This window comes from Erinaceus europaeus, chromosome 21 (genome assembly GCF_950295315.1).
Source record: "Erinaceus europaeus chromosome 21, mEriEur2.1, whole genome shotgun sequence".
Lineage (NCBI taxonomy): Eukaryota > Metazoa > Chordata > Mammalia > Eulipotyphla > Erinaceidae > Erinaceus > Erinaceus europaeus.
Genome location: NC_080182.1, coordinates 30387226 through 30406343, shown reverse-complemented (window position 1 = coordinate 30406343; position 19118 = coordinate 30387226). Strand labels below are relative to the sequence as shown.

Here is a 19118-nt window from a genome sequence, read left to right as displayed (position 1 = left end):
GGAGAGACAAAGCATACTGTTTGGAGAGATGGCTGATCCAAATAAAGATACTGTAAAGTAGAAAAGCAACATGCTGGCCAACTCAACTTGGAAACGTCCAAGTGAAAGAAAGGTTGGAGAGCAGCCATGTGCTCGGCCAACTTGCATCCCTAGTACAAATCAAATCAGAGGCAACACCCACTCTTTAGTGTCTCTGAAGGTGGCTAAGTATCTCACTGGTAAGAGCTTTTCCTTGTCTTCCATTCTTATCTCTCTCTCTCTCTCTCCCTCCCTCCCTCCCTCCCTCCTCTCCCCTCCCCTCTTCTTCTACTTCTTCTTTCTTCTTTCTTCCTTCTTCCTTCTTCTTCTTCTTCTTCTTCTTCTTCTTCTTCTTCTTCTTCTTCTTCTTCTTCTTCTTCTTCTTCTTCTTTTCTCTCTCTCTCTCTCTCTCTCTCCTTCTCTCTCTCTCTTCCTCTTTCTCTAGGTTAAGAAGATCTCCCTCACCTTGGAGCTATCGCCCAGTGAGCAAAGATTCTCAGTGAGAGCTCTATCCACCTATAGGTCAAAGTCATTCTGTCTTACAAACACTGGAAAGCTTCCTGGTCTGTAGTAAACTAGTCACTGTCTAAAAAATGCCTTCATCAGCCATCAGAAGCAATGGGATAGTGGGCTTCCACTGCTGGGAGTAAGCCATCCATCAGGAATCCCGAAATGACTACTGAGCCCCAGCGACAGGTCAGAGGATCACATGAAGAGGGGAAGGGGGCCAGAAAGAAGGAGGCTACAGGGAGTGCTGACCCACCCAGAAGAAATTCTCAGAGTCTCCTGTTCCTACTTCCTGCCAAAGGCAGGGTCTGCTGCCTGAACAGCAACTAGGAAGTGAGATTTGGGGGCCAGGAAGAGGGTGCATCTTAGCTGAAAGGGGCCGGTGCGCATGAGCAGGGAACTTTTGGATATGTGAGCTCAGTTCTTCCCAAGTTTATACAAACCTTCCGGGATGAGAGTGGCCAACACATGCTGTCCCAACACTAGCATGGTTGCCAGCAAGCCAACCCTGGCCCATGCTCTGTGTGTCTCAGCCTTCTGCCTGTGAATACGGGGCTATTCCTTATCTGCGGGGCTTGTGTCACTTTTCAATAAAGATCTGCTCTGCAGTGCTGTTTTGTTTTGCCTCTCTCTAAACAAAAACCAGATCTAAGACAGAGACTGGAAGTTTGGAAAGCACTTCACTGGATGTTTATAAAGATTAATTGCCTCAGGTAGAAGTTTCAAGATTTTTTTAAATATTTGTATTTATTGATTTATTATTGGATAGAGACAGAGAGAAATTGAAAAGTGAGGGGGAGATAAAGAGGGAGAGAGACAGAGAGACATCTGCAGCCCTGCCTCACCACTCGTGAAGTTTTCCCTCTGCAAGTGGGGACCAGAAGTTTGAACCTGAGTTCTTATGCACTGTAATGTGTGCATTTAACCAGGTGTGTCACTGCCTGGCCCCTCAAGATTTTTTTTTAATCTTTCCTGTATTTTCAACCTTTTAAAATAATGAGGGATGGAGAGATAGTTCACAGGGTAGGGCATGTGAGTCCCAATGCCACATGGGAAGTGCTATGGCATAAGAGGAAACTAGTGCTATGATACCTCTTCTCTCTCTCTCTCTCTCTCTCTATCTCTATCTCTCTCTATCTATCTATCTGAATTAGTCAACTGTTTTATAACTATCTTTCCTAGAAAACTATGATTCCCTCAAAGACAGAAACTATATTTCTGTATTTTATCTTTCTTCTTTCTTTTTAAAACAATTCCAGAGGGGGCTGGGCAGCGCATCGGGTTAAGTGCACATAGTACTAAGCGTAAGGACCTACATGAGGATCCCAGTTCGAGCCCCCGGCTCCCTACCTGCAGAGGGGTTGCTTTATAAGCAGTGAAGCAGGTCTACAAGTGTCTGTAGACCTCCTCTCTCAATTTCTCTCTGTCCTATTGAAAAAACTGGTCACCAGGAGCAGTGGATTCGTAGTACAGGCACTGAGCCCCAGACAAAAAAATAAAAATAAAATAAACAATGCCAGAGAGTTAACTTAAGAGTCTCACACATGCGAGATACCACTCAGCCACCTCCCCTGTCCAATGTTTGTTCTTTTAGAGACAAGTAGGACATCAAAGCACTAATCCACCATTCACAGAGCATCCTCATCCTTGGTCCTGCCCATGACACTCCTGTGTGGTGCCAGCGGTTGAACCCAGGGCCTCCACATAGAAGGCCTATGCTCTACTGCTGGGCCACTTCCTGGGCCTTATATTTTATCTGTTATGTACTACTATTATATACTACTTGTGTGTGTGTGTGCGTGTGCGTGTGCGTGTGCGTGTGTTCGTTCCTGTAGCAGACACAGCAGGACTCAGTTAACAAAAAAAAAGCAGATCCTTGCAGTATCCCTGCAAGCCACCACCACACCTCTACCTTGGCCCTGCTCATCATGTACGGCTCTGAGAGACAGAATCATCTCTTCTCTGGAGTCTCCACCAGGGTTTGGGCCAAGCCTCATTTGTTTTATAATGTTCAAAGCCAGTACAATCCCAATCTCCCCCAAGCAGACTATCTCTGTGTGCTTGTGCACAAGGTCCCTCACAAGGACACCTACATTCAGCCAGTTCTTCAACAATAATACAATCACCTATTATTATATACCAGGCTATAAGGGCTTGGTGGAAAATTTTAGTCTACTGACCCAATGGTTACAGAGAAGCTACTCAAGATTGGGAGGTCAAGAAGTAACAGGGAAGCAGAGAGCTGGGGCTAGCCGTGTGATAATCAGAAGAAGATTCCAGAAAGAGGGAAAGGACAAATGCAAAGGCCCACAGAAGGTACAAGCCTGGAGAATCCAAGGAAGCAGGCGAATGCAGAAGAATGGGGAGGTGGACGAGGTAGGCAGTGAGCCCGGCTTCAAAAACCAGTTAGGGCTTTGGGCTGGAGTCTTGAGCAATGGGATGCTCCTGGAGGGGTGTGGACAGGGGAGTGGCGAGATGAGATTGCTGTTGTGTAAGGACTGCTGCAGGGGGTGAGGAAGATATATCTTGGACAAGAGAAAAAGAAGGCCCAGTTAGGGTGGTGCCTCTCAGCTGGGGTCTATTTTGTCCTCAGCAAAGCACCAGTATGGAAGGCTGGCAGGGTATTTTGTTCAAAGCCTGTATGTTCGTGATTATACTTTTAAAAGTTCATTATATCATTTATATGCGTGCTAAGAACACTTACAATGATACTAGTTTCCCTGCCCTCCCTAAGATTTTAACAAGGGACTTCCAGATTTCCATCCCATTGCCCTACTATAGAGCTACAGGTTCGGGTCTACTGACCAGGGCCCATCCCAGATGGACCACCACTAAAGAGCATCTCGGGCTCAGAGCACAAACTTTGGTGTGTGGCCCACTTCATGGCACAACCAGAATGCAGGGACACTTTGTTTTAAAACCAGGCTCTGGGAGTGGCGAGACAGCATCATGGTTCTGCAAAAAACCTTCATGCCTAAGGTTCTGAGCTCCCTGGTTCAACCCCCAGCACCACCATAAGCCTTAGATGAGCAGTGGTCTCTCTCTCTCTTTCTCTCTGTATCTTTCTCTCATTAGAAATAAATAATACAAGGGCAACAAAAGGGAAAATTAATTAATTAATTAAAAAATAATACTTAAAAAAGAATGTGTAGAAATAAATAATAAAAATATTTAAAAAGAAAAAGGGGCTCTGCCACTGTTTGATATGCAATCTGATTAAACGTTTTTGCATATTTTTCCATTTGCATTTTTCTCTGAACTTCAACTTTTTAAAAATATTTTTGTATTTATTCTTAATGAGAAATATACAGAGAGAGAGAAAGATAAATACACCAGATCCCTGCTCAGCTCTGGCTTATGGTGCTGGGGATCTTGAACCAGGGATCTCAAGAACCTCAGGCATGAAAAGTCTTTTGCAAAACCATCATGCTCTCTCCCCAGTCCTTGAACTTCAACTTCTAATCTATAAAATATGAATAATAATGACTATCTCACAGAATTATTAGAATCACAAGAAAAAATATATATGATGCCTATAAGTTAAATAGAAGTTAATTACCCCCATTGCTAATCTGTGACATAATCTGAATTACAGACTGTAAAAGCCAATGAATGAACAAATGAACAACAAAGGTTTCTGCCTAGTCAAAGCTATCCTCACCGTAGAAACTCTGGTCATGGGAGTACGGTGCTAGCGCAGCAGGTTAAGCACACGTGGCACAAAGTACAAGGACCAGCGTAAGAATCCTCCCCACCTGCAGGGGAGTCACTTCACAGGCGCTGAAGCAGGTCTGCAGGTGTGTATCTTTCTCTTCCCCTCTCTGTCTTCCCCTCCTCTCTCCATTTCTCTCTGTCCTATCTAACAACGACGATCAGTAACAACAACAATAATAACTACAACAGCAATAAAAAACAAGAGCAACAAAAGGGAAAATAAATATTAAAAAAAAAAGAAAGAAACTCTTGTCATGAAGCCTCCAGAAGACCAATATGATCCTGAGAGGCCCTGACCTGCGAGACCTGGCAACACTGGCATGCCGTGCTCCAAGCCACGCCCACCTCAACATATGCCACAGGGCACCACCAAACATCACCCTTTCTCTCAACACATCATCCTTGTCCAGGGCGCCACTAATGTTATCTCCCCAGCCAAGGACAAGCACAAAGATCCATGGTTTTCCTCCTCCCATAAATGCCCTGTTGTCAGCGGAGCAGAAAGTTTGTCCCCCAATACGTATGTTGAAGCCCTAAATGCCCCCCATGTAATTGTATCTGGAGGTGGGTGTCTTCAAGGGGTGGTCAGGTTTAGGTGATGGGACTGAGTGGTGTCCTTAGAAGAACAGACCTGGGTTCTCCCCGCACTGAGAAAAGGCCATGTGAGCACACGGAGAGAAGGCGAGGAACAGGACCCTCACCAGGCACCGAATCTGCCAGCACTCTGACCTTGGACCTCAGCGCCAGCACTGTTCCTGAAGTCACCCAGTTTGCAGCATTTTGTTGTAGCGTCCTGAGCCATCTCAGATAAATGTCAATGGAACTAACCGCTTGAGCTTCAAGTTATGATAAGATTAAAACATCTCAGTGACTCACTGGTCACTCCCTGAACCAAGTGTTCACTGGGGAAACAATAGTGACCATCAGCATCTTTGTCCTCAAAAGTCCATGGTCAAGGACTAAACACAATGTTGTGATAAAGAACAGTGAGGCAGGTGTGAGGGAGCCGCATTTAAGCAGTCACTGAAGGTTAGTCAGGAATTGGTTAGAAAACAAAAATAGAGAAGGGAAACATTTTAAACAAAACAAAAGCACTGTGGGGGATATCTGGAGGTGGGGAAGGGTGTAGAGAATTCAGGGATAAGGGGCTGAGTTAATGCCAAGCTAAGAGCAGAGGTCTCCAATAGGGAAAATAGAGAGACTGAAGCAGAAAAACTGGCTGAGGTCCCAACACCAAGGTCTTTTCAGCTAGAAGTTGTGAATGAGTGGACCATGAGCTGGCGCTGACACATTTTTAAGTGATTTGAACTACCATTTAAAAAACAGGAGACAAAATGAAAAGGGGAAAAATAAAATGTATTTATTTTATGAAAATAAATAAAAATCAGGAGACATTCTTCAAGGCCTCTCTGACTTGGGAAATGAGTGCCAGCTGTAACACCCAAAGCATGAACTCCTAGGCATATATCCAAAGGACACAAAAATACTAATGCAAAGGGCCATAGCATCCGTATGTTCATAGCTGCATGATTCACAATAACCACAGGAGTGGAAGCAACCTAAATGCCCATCACCAGACAGGTGGGTAGAGAAGTTATGGGCTGTATATTCAATGGAATACCACTCTGCAATTTTAAAATACGGCACTGTGACGGAAGTGGACAAGACGGGAGGAACTGGAGGTGATGACGCGTAGTGAAGTAAAGAGGTCAAAGACAACTGCCAGATGGTTCCGCGCACTGGTGGAATACAAAGAAATGAAGCACATGCACTTGAAAAGGGGGGAGGGAAGGAGTAGGCAAACTGTTTCTCAGACTTTTTAAGATCTGTGGTGGTTATCAGAGGGTTGGAGCACACAGAATTTCTGTGGTGGGTATGGTATGGAACTATACCCCCATAAGCTTATAAACCACCATTAAATCACAGATAAAATTTATTTTTAAGGAAACTGTGCTTTACCTATACAATGAAATACTACTTGGCAATGAGAAAGGGTGAGATCTTCCCTTTTGTGACAACAGTGCCAGGTAATTAAAACATTTGTACTTCAAAGGGCACCATCAGAAAAGGGGATAAAACGACCTGCAGAATGAGAGAAAATACTTACAAATCACATAACTGCAGAGAGACTTATTCCAGAATACTAAAGACCTCTTACAGTTCAATAATAAAAAGACATCCAATTAAAAATAATTTGATTTAAAAAATTTAATTGGGGTTGGGAAGATAGCACAATGTGTTAGAGCCTAGGGCTTACATGCCCCAGAGGCCCCAGAAGCACCAACTTCAAGTGGTGGTAGCACCATAGCCAGAGCTTAGCAGTGCTCTAATCTCTCTCTCTCTTTCTCTCCTTCCCTCCCATTCTCCCTTCCTCTCTCTGTCTCCATCTCTCATAAAAATAAACAGTTTGGGAGCTGGGCAATGGTGCACATAGCACCATATGCAAGGATCCAGGTTTGAGCCCCCGCCCCCCACCTGCAGTGGGAACGCTTCACAAGCAGTGAAGCAGGTCTGCGGGTGTCTCTCTTTCTCTCTCCCTCTCTATTTCCCCCTCCTCTTTCAATTTCTCTCTGTTCTTTCAAATAAAATAGAAAAAGAAAAAAGGAAACAATGGCAACTGAGAGCAGTGAATTGATTCACAGTGCCAGTACTGACCCACAGCGATAATCCTGGTGGCAATAAATAAATAATAAAAGTAGACATTTTAAAAAATATGACTGTGAAATAAAAATTAGGAAATTGTGTCTCAAAATCCAGATTCTCTTGGAACAAAGGGGCCTCTCTGGGTGCACGTTCCTGAGTGACCACGCCAGACCAATACTGCCTCTTCCAGATGATTCCACTCCAGGAGTCAGTCATAGGCCCCCTGCTCTGCCCGCTTCCCTCATGAAGCCTCCCTAAGGCCTGGGAGCTCCTAATGAGGTCCTGTGATCCTTCTTTAAGACCAAACTTACCCTCATGCTCTGTTTTGGCGTTTTTACTTTTTAGTATTTTCGTCCTGATTTTATAGCCATATTCCAAGGAAACTCTTAGAAAGCAAGGAGTGTACTCTATACTTGGCGTGTGTCCTGACACCTAGCACAAGACTGAGACCGATTAGGTGCTCAGTGTTTATTGATTGACTACATAAATGAGTGATTAAGCAGATGCTTCTCCACTAAGAAGCACCGCTCTGCACACCCTCCCCCCATCAGCACCCTCCCCCCCCCCCACGCTTCTGGTCTTTGGATATTAAGAAGATGACCTGAAGCGAATATGAATGCACGATAAAAAGAAAGCACTAAAGTCAATCACTGCGTCTCTATTTCAATTTTCCATGAGGTTCAAATGGAAATGAGAACTCAAAATAAATGGAGAAAAGGCCATTATGTCTGACAGCAAGATGAAGTAGGCCCTGGACACCAAGAAAGCCTGCAAATAAGGTAACTCAGCTGTCAGGGACCTTGGGGGTGGCAAGCGGTACTGAGAGATGGACAGGTGTGCAGCGTTCATAAGAGGAAGGAAGTCAGAGCTTGCCAGCTCCAGACTAGAAAGCGTTATCTCACTCAAGACAAGATTCTTGGACAGGTTGGTAAAGGACTGTGTCTGAGTACCAAGGATGGGAAGCGCTGTCCACTTGAAGCCAGCATGGAGTCACCAAGAACAAGTCCCATTAAAGATTTCATCATGGGTGTGGACTAGTTCAAGCCAGCAGAGTGTAGGACTTGCATGCCTGAGGGAGGGTCCCAGTTAAATCTCCCCACCTCAGGCACCATCTCTCTCCCTACCTCTCTCATGGAGAACTCTGTTTCTCTCTCCCTCTCTCTCACCTCTAATACACCAAAATAAATAATACCACTGTCTTGTCTCAACAAGGTTCCTAGAAGTTATGAATTAGAGACATAACTGAGTCCTTATAATGATAAAAGCACTACCTAGAACACCAAGGGATGGTTGAGTGTTTTTTTTCCCACTGATCACATTTAGATAATCACATTTAGAACTTAGTACCTTTTTTTTTTTTTTGCCACCAGGGCTTGTTTGTTTGTTGCTGGGACTTTGTACCTGTATAATTCCACCACTTCCAGTGAACTTTATTTTTCCAGAAATAAGCTGAGGCACAGAGTGGGGAGAGACACCACAGCACTGCTCCACCACTCGGGAAGCTTCTCTTCTAAGGGGCTCCCTTATGGCAACTAGGGGACTAGAACCTGGAGCCTTGAACATGGTAAAGCATGAGCCATCTGGCCCCCAGCACCACCCTTGAAGACTACTGAGACAAACTTTTGGAGGTCCACTACACATCCACATGGTAACAACTAGTTGGACACAAATACTAACTATCCACTTGGGCAGAATATGTGCTCTCATAATCACCACTCTTCTTTATACTTCCGTTACTGAGGTGCTGGCTCAGCCCTCGGAGTCATGTCACTTGGCTAGTTTCGCTCATTTATTCTGTCAAGCACCCAAAGGCATTGATGTTTGCCAACCAGGAGGCAGGAGACTGACTCAAAGGACAATGATGAGAAGCAGCAATGAATAGTCTAACCCAAGCATGAAGAAGAAGCCTCTGTCTTGTCCTGTGAAGTCCCGAGAGAAGACACTGTGAGGCCAACAGGTGGGCGAGAGACACCAAAGCCGTGGAGACAGATCCCCTGGCAGGGCTCACGCCTCACGCCATAGGCAGACCCTGAGTTCAAGCTCTGTGGATGATGGAGCAGTGTTGTGGTGCCTTTTCTCTCTGTGTTGGTCTCTTACCTCTCTCGCTAATAGAAGAATGGGAAATTTAGCCCATGGAAGGTGATGTTATCAAGCCTTAAGACTGCCACCATACACACACAAAAAAAAAAACATTGACGCCTACATTAAAATCTACTTACAATGGCCAGAGTTGTCCAAAGACAGAATATATGGGCTTGGGAGGGAGTGAGTGAGTTCTCCATACTGAAAATGTGTGAGCATGTGGCAACCCATCGCCATGCAGGTATGTGATCAAAAGATTCAAAGAGAAGGCATGAATCTGAATTTCATTATAACAGAAAAGCCCTGTTTCCCACCAGTCCCCTTTGTTAAGTCAGTAAAGTCTTAAAAAATAATAATAATAACTCAACAGAGAACTCAATACCATTTTCAAAATTCAAAAGTTGGGCCAGAAGTGATCCCACCAGGTAGAATGCACACTTAACCGTGCACAAGGCCCAGGGATCGTGCCCCTGGCACCGTATGGGAACACCATGAACCATGGGGTAGTGCCAGGGTGTCTCATCTCTATCTCTTCCTCTCTGTCTCTCCTTCTTTTTCCTTTTTTTTTATTTTTTATCAGAGCACTGCTTAGTTCTAGCTTATGGTGGTGCAGGGGATTGAACCTGGGACTTCAGAGCCTCAGGCATGAGAGTCTTTTTGCATAACCCTTATGCCATCTACCTCCATCTCTGTCTCTCTTTCTCTCTGGCTGAAAACAGAAGTAAAATCAAAGTCTATGGGAGCAAACAATTGAGCACACATTAGGCCAGGGCAGGTAGAAAAAGGAAAAATCGTCACAAAATCTGTCTAAGGAGGTTGAGTGTTAGCACCAAGGTGGCCCAAGGACACCGTGGCGGGGAGGGCACTGGCAACGGGCATTATTTGGAGTGACTGGTCACACATTCCTTACAGGCGAGCAACAAAGGCCATGGTTGGCAGGAGGGTGAACAATGGACTTCGACCAGAGACGACTGGACCCACCACAAAGCTGCCACCAGCCATGACATCAACCCCCAGGGAAGCTCCAACAAAAAGTGTGAGGGGCCTGTGGGCTCCAAGTCACACAACTGGCCTTGTGACCTTGGGCAAGTCACTTGACATCAAGAGTCTCCAGCCCAGGCCAGCCCCTTCTGTGCCTCAGGGGAGCTGCAGAGATCCCCAGCTACATACCAGGCTTCAGGGTGACGGTGAACAACTGCAGTTTTTTGGGGGGAAAAAGGCTCCAGAGGGTTCCAGGCATCACAGCATCCTGACCTACATCAACGGAAACCTCACCAGCCAGAATGCAGAGACATCCTGAGTCTGTGAGAGACATGGTCCCTAGGACAGTTTTCAGCAGGAGACTCACTACCTGGTGCTCACTACTTAGCTGTCAAGATAAAGAAGAGAGGCAGAAGGAACCAGCCAGAGCCATCCATGCTCAACTGGTCCTCGACTACAGCTCTCTTGGGCTAGAGGTAGAAATCCTTTCAGATTCAAAGCAAATGCATTTCCTATCAAGAGGATGCTTAAATACACACACACACACACACACACACACACACACACACACACACACACACACCAGAATGCCTACAACTCAGCACAGCCTTCTCTCTGCCTGTGGTATTTTATCCCGTGGGAATCTTAATTAAATCATAATCAGTCAAATTAGTCCTATGAAACATAGACCTCCTAAAGTCTTTCCACAGAGACTGAAATGAGTGAGGCTTTTGTACAGAAAAAAAAAAAATCTCAGCCCAGTGACAGGCACGTTTCTAGACGGTGAGCAAGGCTGTAGCACTGAGGTCACTGTGCACTATGCTGAGGACTGAAAGGAAGAGGCAGAGGGAGAAGGGCTTTCTGCTCCTTTTACCTGGAGTCCCCCCACCCCAATGGGACCAGTCTGCTGGGTTTGACCAAAACTCAAAGGGAAGACTGGAAAATAAACAAAGCACCCCTCCCCATAGCCATGCCCCTCCCAAAGTTTCCCAAGCATCTGAAGCCAGTCTGGTGACTCTGGAAGCCAGGCCTCCTCCTGGCTCTGGGGAGGCAGCCAGACCTCATGGGTCACTGGGGCACTGAGGAGCAGGTGCAGCCCCTTCAGGTCACCTGAGCCCCCAGCAGTAGCCGGCTGGCTCAGCAGTCCACCCAGAGCCTCCAGGGCAGGGCCAGCACCCAAGGACGATGCTCTTTTCTCTCTACAATTTCTTGGAGATGCTGCAACACGCCCTGTGTCACAGCAAGAACTGTGTGACCAGAAAGGGAACAGAGCTAAGAGGCAAGGGGCTACCTTCCTGGGAGAAAAGAGTGTGTGGCGGGGGGGAGGGCGTTCTTTGGTTTTCCTGACAAAGCAGATGATAGAGCCAGGGAGGGTTTGAGTAGCTCCAGCATGGCCTGAACGAGGTTCTCTGCCTGGCTGAGTCCGTCCGTCCTGCCTATTTCACCTTGGTGGCTAGCGGGGCTCAGGGAGCGGCTCCTGCCTGCAGCTAGCACCCAGTGGCACCAGGGCCAGAGCAAGCAGCTCACCCTCCCAGCCAGCTGCCCCCACACACACACATACACACACACCAGCCAGGCAGCGCCTGCCATCTGAAAGGGCACACCGATCACTGGCTTTGAATGAAGAAGGCTGAAAGCCCTCGCTCAGATGCTCACACGCCACAAGAGAATGGATGTACCACCCCCAGCTCCCTCTTTATGCATTCATTCTGATCCGTATGCACCAACACAGTTAATCCATGGCAGCCCGGACCATCAGGAGACACCCAGAGAGCCGTGCAGCCAGCAGGCGGACACGCCTGTGAATTTCAGCCCCGAGAAGGGAGTGGGGGCACAGCATCGCCAGTACGCCAAGGAAACAGCAGGTCACAGACACACAGACACACATCGTGTTCAAGGGCTCTTAGCATGAGGGTGGGGCAGTGACTGTCAAAATGGCCTTCGAATGACAAGTAATGGCTGAGATGATGGAGTGTCCACGACAGTCCTGGCGCCGGCGGAGGACCGTCCGTACACACCTGCAATGCAGTCATCGCGGCCCCTCTGCACGAGCCTCAGCCCCGCGCCCCAGCCCTGCAGCAGCAACCAGCCCGGACTTGTGGGGCCGTCAACTGCTCCTCCTCACAATAAGATTATTGATGCAGAACTCCATTTCCCGATGGCAGGGAGGAAGGGGGAGCTAGGGGGAGCCAGAGCCAGGGCCAGAGAGAAGGAGCCGGAGATATGGAAAGGGGAAGGGGGGTGCAAATCCCAGCCCGCACCTCACCTTTTATTTGGGCTTCATATTCTGCGATGATCTCTTTGTCTTTCTTGAACTTAGTTTGAGATGACATCTTCCAGTGTGGCCCAAAGGCAGCGACAGGCTGTTGGGTTTATTTCAGCTCAAGTTGATTTCACAGGTTTGAGAGGGTGAGGTGCTGATCCCTTTCACCCGGGCAGGCTGGCTGGCTTCGGGAAGCAGGCTGCAGGCTCCCGGAGAAAAATCCCTGGGCTTCTGGGAGGAAGACTGATTCTCTTTGCTGGCTGGGAAATGTCTCTAGTCGCCTGATATTGGGCAGGTCCTCTTACAGATGAAGAAGCTAACTCCAGGAGTGCTGTAACCTGTCCCAGACTTTCCAGATTTTGCTTCCAAAAAATAAGACCCACAAGCACACACGCACGCGCACGGTCACACACACGCATGAACGCACACAATCACGCATGTACTCGCACACTCATTCGGACACACACACACTCCCTCACACACACACACACTCCCTCACACACACACGCACACTCACACATCCAAGGGACGCCTGGCTGCAGCGCTCAGCCCTGGGCAGGCTCTGGAAGGTTCTGTGGAGGAGATGGTCAGGTTGCCAAGGGGCTGGTCATCTCGCATCCTCCCAGGTCGGCGCCGCGGGGAGTGGTGCCAGGAGGCTGTGCAGCTGCGACGCTGGAGCTCAGGAACCAGGGCCGGACTGCTCGCCCTGCAGGGCCGTGCTCCCCGCAACGCCAGCCTCCCTCGTCACCAGGCTCCGCCTCTCGGATTTTATAACAACTGACACATTGTAGCCTACAGGAGAGCAGTCTCACTGCAAGCAGAAAAGGGAAGAAACGGCTCACAAAAGGCGAGGCAGCAGCAGGAGAAAGAATTGGGCTGGGGAGGCCTGATTGGCCCCTGCGGACTCCTACCGTGAGGGGTGGGCTGGGGGCTTATTCTTGCAGAAATTCCAAGCCTTCCCTTTGCACCATGCAATTGAATTCCGTCTCTCAGAGCAACCGGTCTGTGGGAGCTTGTCACTCAGCCAGGACTGAAAGCAAAGGCCTAACCCTTGCAGGGCAGAGCTTGATATCTATGGAGCAATTGGGGGGGGGGGAGAGAGCTGGCAAGGATGATGCCAGGCCTCGCAGACACACCACTCTGCAGCACAACGCCCTTGAGTGCAGACAGGCAGGCAGGAAGCACTCCCACTGCTCAGTGTTGGGGAGACATCGGGAGAAGCAGCCCCCACCCCCAGTCAAATGGGCTTCCTTCAGGGTTTGCAGACATCATTCTAGAGGCTGGGCACCAGAAACAGTAATGATAAAAAAAAAATTTTTTTTAAATGTCCCCTGTGCTCCTGGGGCTCCAGGTCACACAGCGCCAGGAGGCCCAGCAGTGAGAGCAGCCCAGGGCAACACAAAGTCACTGGGAATGGTGCCTCCTGGAGTTGTTCAAGGGGACCAACGCAGGGAGGAGAAGACGCAAGTAAACAAACCGAGTAGGTTATATAAGAGGAGGGAAGTGGTGTGGGGAAGGAAATATTGCCGAGTAAGGGACTTCGGGACCAGGAGCTGGGTCTGCGAGGCCAGGCTCAGCACAGTGTCTGGCACGCAGGCAGCAGCGGCTTATTCTCACTGCCCTGTCACCTCCCTCCCACCAGTATCTACTTCCCTCTCTCACTGATGACGGGAGACTTGCATTACCATGGGAAGCACTGAAACCTGGGCTGTCTAATCCCAGACATGCCCATGGAAGTGCTCTAAGTCTCTCGCATTCTCCTGGGCAGGGGCACCCATGTCATGGCACCTCTAGCAGAGTGGTGAAAGCCGTCACTGGAGGGCTTCACACACTAAGATTGCAGGGCCAGGAGGCAGGGGACAGAGGGAGGAATGTAGCTCGCCTGGATAGTGTGTTGCTTTGCCATGTGTGCAGCACAGGTCCAAGCCTGGCCCCTGCTACACTGGGGGGTGGGGTGGTTCAGTGCTGTGAAGTCTCCCTCTCCACTCCCTCTCTCTGTCTCTCTTGGCACCAGAAGTGCTGTAGTGTCTCCCTCTATCTATCTTTGAATTAAAAAGCAGCCCAGAATGGCAATACCTTGCCTGCACTAGGCTCTCTAGCTCTATAAGAAAATGACAGCAATGAAATGACCAGGGAGGTTGCCTGCCTGTGAGGACGCCAGTTCCATCACGAGCACCGGACAAGGTAGGGCAGGGTTCTCTCTCATAAAATGAATAAATGAATATTCTTTGAAAGATCACAGTTAACAGGCAGTATTCACCAAGCGTGGCATTTCGCACATCCCCCAAAATAGGTGTAGTCTCCCATCGGCCTTGTCCTGAAAGTAAGACACAAGATTGCCCTTGGGCTCAGAGACAGTAGGTTATCCTTGCCAGACATCCCAGAAAAGATGGCAGCTGTGATGTGTCTACCTGGATCGGCACGGTGAGGGGGACAGGGAGGGACAGGGTGTTCCTTAAGCTGTGGCCCGCCTGCAGGTGGGAAGTGAGGGCACACAGGACCTGTTTGCAGAGGGCTCTGGTGCACGGCCAGATGGGGATGCTCAGGGGAGGTCACAGTTTCTGATCAGCCATGGAAGGGGTCATAGCCCATGCCTCAGTTGCCTGCTTCATCCGCTCTGGACACGCTCATCCTTCCGCCCTGGCTTCCAGAGTAGTCAGACTATGGCTGCAAAAGTGTGTGCTACCTGAGATGTGTGTCCGTGGAGACAGAGCTGTCCTGCCTCCACAGAAGGTCTTCAAATGAAATGGGGAGCTCACACTGCTTTTTAATTACAAGTGTATATTAACACAGTCAGGCAAACACTGACAGATCAAACCCAGCTAAGAGTAGTGTAACCATCTGTGTCATCTGGATGGTTACATTATCTGAAACAACAAACACATGAAAAAAAAAAATAATACCTATAAAAGTCTCTGAATTCCAATTCCATCAGGAGCTGGAGAAAAAAAAGGGAAAAAGGAAGGATATTTGAAAATAGTAAAAGGTGGAGGTATGACTTAGAAAGGAAGAGAAGGCAGGACCATAGAAAAAATGGGCAAATATATAAATACATAGACAGTTCTAGAAATAATAGTCAGACCATATCTGTGGCCTTGGGAAAACCACTGCCATTTCCAGTAGAGGGAGTGGGGACACAGAACTCTGGTGGTGGGGACAGGATGGAGTTATACTCCCCTGCTATCTCATAATTTTGTAGATCAGTATTAAATCACTAAGAAAAAATAAAAATTCTTGGTTATAATATTATTAAGAAATACGATCACTTGAAGTCAGCTCTCCTCATCACAATCAGGCTTGTAGCAGCCACAAGCAGTTCTGGGCAGCCCGCATGCAGCACCAGGCACAGGAAGCGCAGTCTGGCCAGGACTGTCTCTGCATGTCTCACACAGTGGATTCAATCCCGGCTCTGCTGATAACAGCATCTGGGGTCACAGGAAGCTTCCACGCCTCCTCAGAGGTTCTGTCCCCTCTTCTGTAAAATGAGGGGGGTTCACTGGGATCCAAGGTGACCTCAGGTATAAAGTGCGAGGCAGAGAGCACAGATGCCAGGCACCCAGCCGGGGCTCCGCAGGTCCAGCCCTGGTTGGCAGCGCAGGGAGAAGGAACCACAGAAACGAAGAGCAGGGCAGTGCCCACATATCACCACATACTGAGGGTCCACGTCTCCGGGATGCCCCCCCCCCGACCCACCGCACTGAGGTGGGTGCCACCCGCTCGCTTCCTGCCCCCCTCCTCCTGGCCACCCTCTACACGGCCACGTCTTGCTGGATGAAAACCAACTGCTGTCCTTCAAGTGCCCCTTTCTCCTGGGAGTAACAGAAACCAGATTTCTCCAAAAATAAGTGTGGTCTGCGGCAGCTAAGGCAGGGGCTATGGCGTGTCATTTAGTCCATGCCCCCGCCCTGGGGGGCAGGAATAAGCAGGAAGGGTCTGTCCCACTTCCCTCCAGCGAGCAATCCCTCCATTTTCAAGTAGCTTGTGAATTATTCCAATAGCTAGCTTTTCTCGAGCCCTTGATCCAGAAAGGCTGAGTCAAATCCCCACATGGATTTTTTTTATCATTGGCTTATAACTACAACTCAGGAGGTAATCATCCTTGTTTTATAGAAGGGGAAACAGAGGTGCAGAGCAGTGAGGCAATTGACCCACAATCACAATCAGCCACTCAGTGAATCAGATTCACATCTACCTGACCAGCACCGGAGCAACAACTCAGCCAACATCCCAGCATAGGCCTGAGTCAGCACTGTTGCTATTACAGCCACCAGATATCAATACACCTTTAATCTCTGCAATTACACCTATGTCAATTGAGTAATCAAATTAGTTTTCCATTTTAAAAAGGTTTGGGATATATATATATATATCAACATGTCACCAAAGACCACTGAGAAGACTTCAACTACTCTTATAGCTGAGTAATAGAAATAGCAACTGAACTGGTTTCTCTTCCTGATAGAAAATGAAACACGCACCTTAAAGGAAACTGAGCAGAAAAAATCTTCAGTTTAAAGCAACTCCCTTAAACTTCAGCTGAAGTCCTCCCAAGGTGAGTAGCAAAGCTTGGTATCTCCTGTGACATTCTCCATGTTGCTACCAAGTCCGCAGCTCTGGACAGCTCGGCAAGTCACTCTGCAAAACAAGAACAGCGGCCGAGTCTCCAGCCTTCAGTGCCAGAATCCACTACAATCAACAGTGATGCTGACAGCATGATCTGTATGTGTGGCGGGGGAGGTTTGCTCACACATATCCCATGTGCCTCTTTCAAATCATGTCTCCTCTTTGGTCCTGAGCATAACTCTGAAGGGCAAGTAGGTTGCCTTCAGTCCATATCTGACTCATTAACATAAGTGAGTGGAGAAATGGAAGCTTCTATGCCAGAACTCCTCCATGACCCCAGCAGAAGGGTGGCTTCCATGTGTCACAAAGCTTGTAAACTGTCAGAGTCCAGTGACTCAACTACATCATATTATATTTAGTTCTGCTTTGTGAAAATCACCATAGACAAATGCTAAATGGAGAAACAATATTTGCAGCACCTACCATGGGCCAAGGACTAACCTCCCTCCGTGTCACTCCAGCAGAGACTTGCACACCAGTGTTCCCGGCAGCACTGCTCACGGCAACTGAAAGGCGTACCCACTGGTGAATGGATAGGTATAATGTGCCCTATCCAGGCCATGGAATATTATCCAGCCATGAAAAAGGCTGGCACACTGATGGTCGTAGAACATGGATGAATCTTGAAAACAGGATGCCGAGTGAAAAAAGATACATACAAAGGCCATTGTCATATCAGTCATGTAGAGGAGCTATCCAGAACAGATAAGCCTGCAGAGACACAGAATAGTCAGCGGCTCCTGACGCAGGAGGGAGGCGGGGGATGGGGAGTGACAGCTTCATGGAAGCACAGTCCTGTTATGGCCTATGAAAACGTTCTGAAAGCAGAGAGATAACGGTAGTACAGCACTGCATGTGTTCTCAGTGCCACTGGATGCTTAATGGTTTGCTCACTGTGATGGCTAAGTTTGTTCTGTGAGGTTCACCTCAATAAGAAAAAAAAAATACTAAAACTAAAGCTCCAGTTCAAGGAAGGTTCAAGCCCCACACGACATGGGAATTCCACAGACCCAGGGAAGCTCCAGTGTATGTGAGCTCCACCCCCACCTAAAAGAGTGAAGATGAAAAGAAAAAAAGGCAGCACAGAAGCAGTGAGAGTCTGCATGCAAGACACGCTGGTGCTACAAAAGAAATAAAACTTTGAAGGAGGAATATGGGATGATCTCACTCTCAGGCAGAAGTTGAAAAACAAGATCAGAAGAGAAAACACAAGTAGAACCTGAACTGGAATTGGTGTATTGCACCAAAGTAAAAGACTCTGGAGTGAGTGTGGGGGGAGAGTACAGGTCCAAAAAAGATGACAGAGGACCTAGTGGGGGTTGTTGTTATATGGAAAACTGGGAAATGTTATGCATGTACAAACTATTGTATTTACTGTCAAATGTAAAGCTTTAATTCCTCCAATAAAGAAATTTTAAAAAATAAATAAATAAAACTTTAAAAAGTTCCACACAGGGACCCATCAGTGGTACACTGGATTGTGTGCACACATTATCGTGCACAAGCCAGGTTTAAGCCCCGGGCCCCCAACTGCAAGGGAGAAGCTTCATAAGTGGTGAAGCAATACTGCAGGTGTCTCTCTTTCCCTATCCCTCTCTTCTCTTTCTTCCCTCTCAGTTTCTCTCTGATATTGGTGAGGTTGTGGAGAAAAGGGACTCTGCTCCACTGCTGGTGGGAACGCAAACTGGGGCAGCCCCTGTGGAGGCTGTATGGAAAGTCCTTAAACAAATAAACATGAAGCCCCAAGAATGGCCACCTAGCCAGGGTTTGTGGTGATCCCCAAACAATCACTGTGGCGGGGGCGGGGGAGGCTAGGCCAGGCCTGGATCTCATGCTTAATCCCAGATCTGGGAGCAGGAGTCAGCCCATACAGTCCCCAAGGAGGACCAGGGTGTGGTCCCAGAAGAATGGATGCTGGGAGGGTATAATCGCCCTAGGTCTGCTACGAACAGGATGGGGCAAAGACATTTTCCCGGAAGGGTTCATGAGAATGTGCTGGATGTCCACCAAGCACTTTCCACCCAGTATCTGAGCCGCACACAATGGGGAACGATTCTTCCTTTGAACAGATGAGATGAAAGCCCTGGGAGGAGGACTGATTCCCCAACACCCCCTACAATGGGAGCACTGGAAAAGAGGCCAGAACACCTGCCCCTGCACCTGTAGCCTCACCCACCCTGCCCCCAAGCAGGCGTCTCACCTCCTGTGAAACACCAGCCTCTGCTCCTGCCCCCCTAGCTCTGGCTGGCCCTCACCTCCCCAGCTCCTTACTGTCCCCAACATGATC

At 48.2% G+C, this 19118-nt stretch overlaps 1 protein-coding gene across 7 annotated transcripts in view; it reads right to left on the bottom strand.

The window, feature by feature from the left end:
- The window catches only part of SRGAP3 (SLIT-ROBO Rho GTPase activating protein 3), a 200322-nt gene extending 183383 nt beyond the window's left edge, over nt 1–16939 (bottom strand). For 2 of the 7 annotated variants that reach the window (XM_060180775.1, XM_007522262.3), the window contains exons 1-2: nt 13120–13281; nt 12212–13019 (exon numbers count right to left, since the gene is read on the bottom strand). In XM_060180775.1, the coding sequence (XP_060036758.1) occupies nt 12212–12278 (67 nt within the window). In that variant the 5' untranslated portion in view covers nt 12279–13019; nt 13120–13281. Of the gene's footprint in view, nt 1–12211; nt 13020–13119; nt 13289–16686 lie in introns of those variants that run through there. The other 5 variants (XR_009547096.1, XM_060180779.1, XM_060180778.1 and 2 more) reach the window with 5 other exon arrangements.
- Between the last annotated feature and the right edge of the window lie 2179 nt (nt 16940–19118).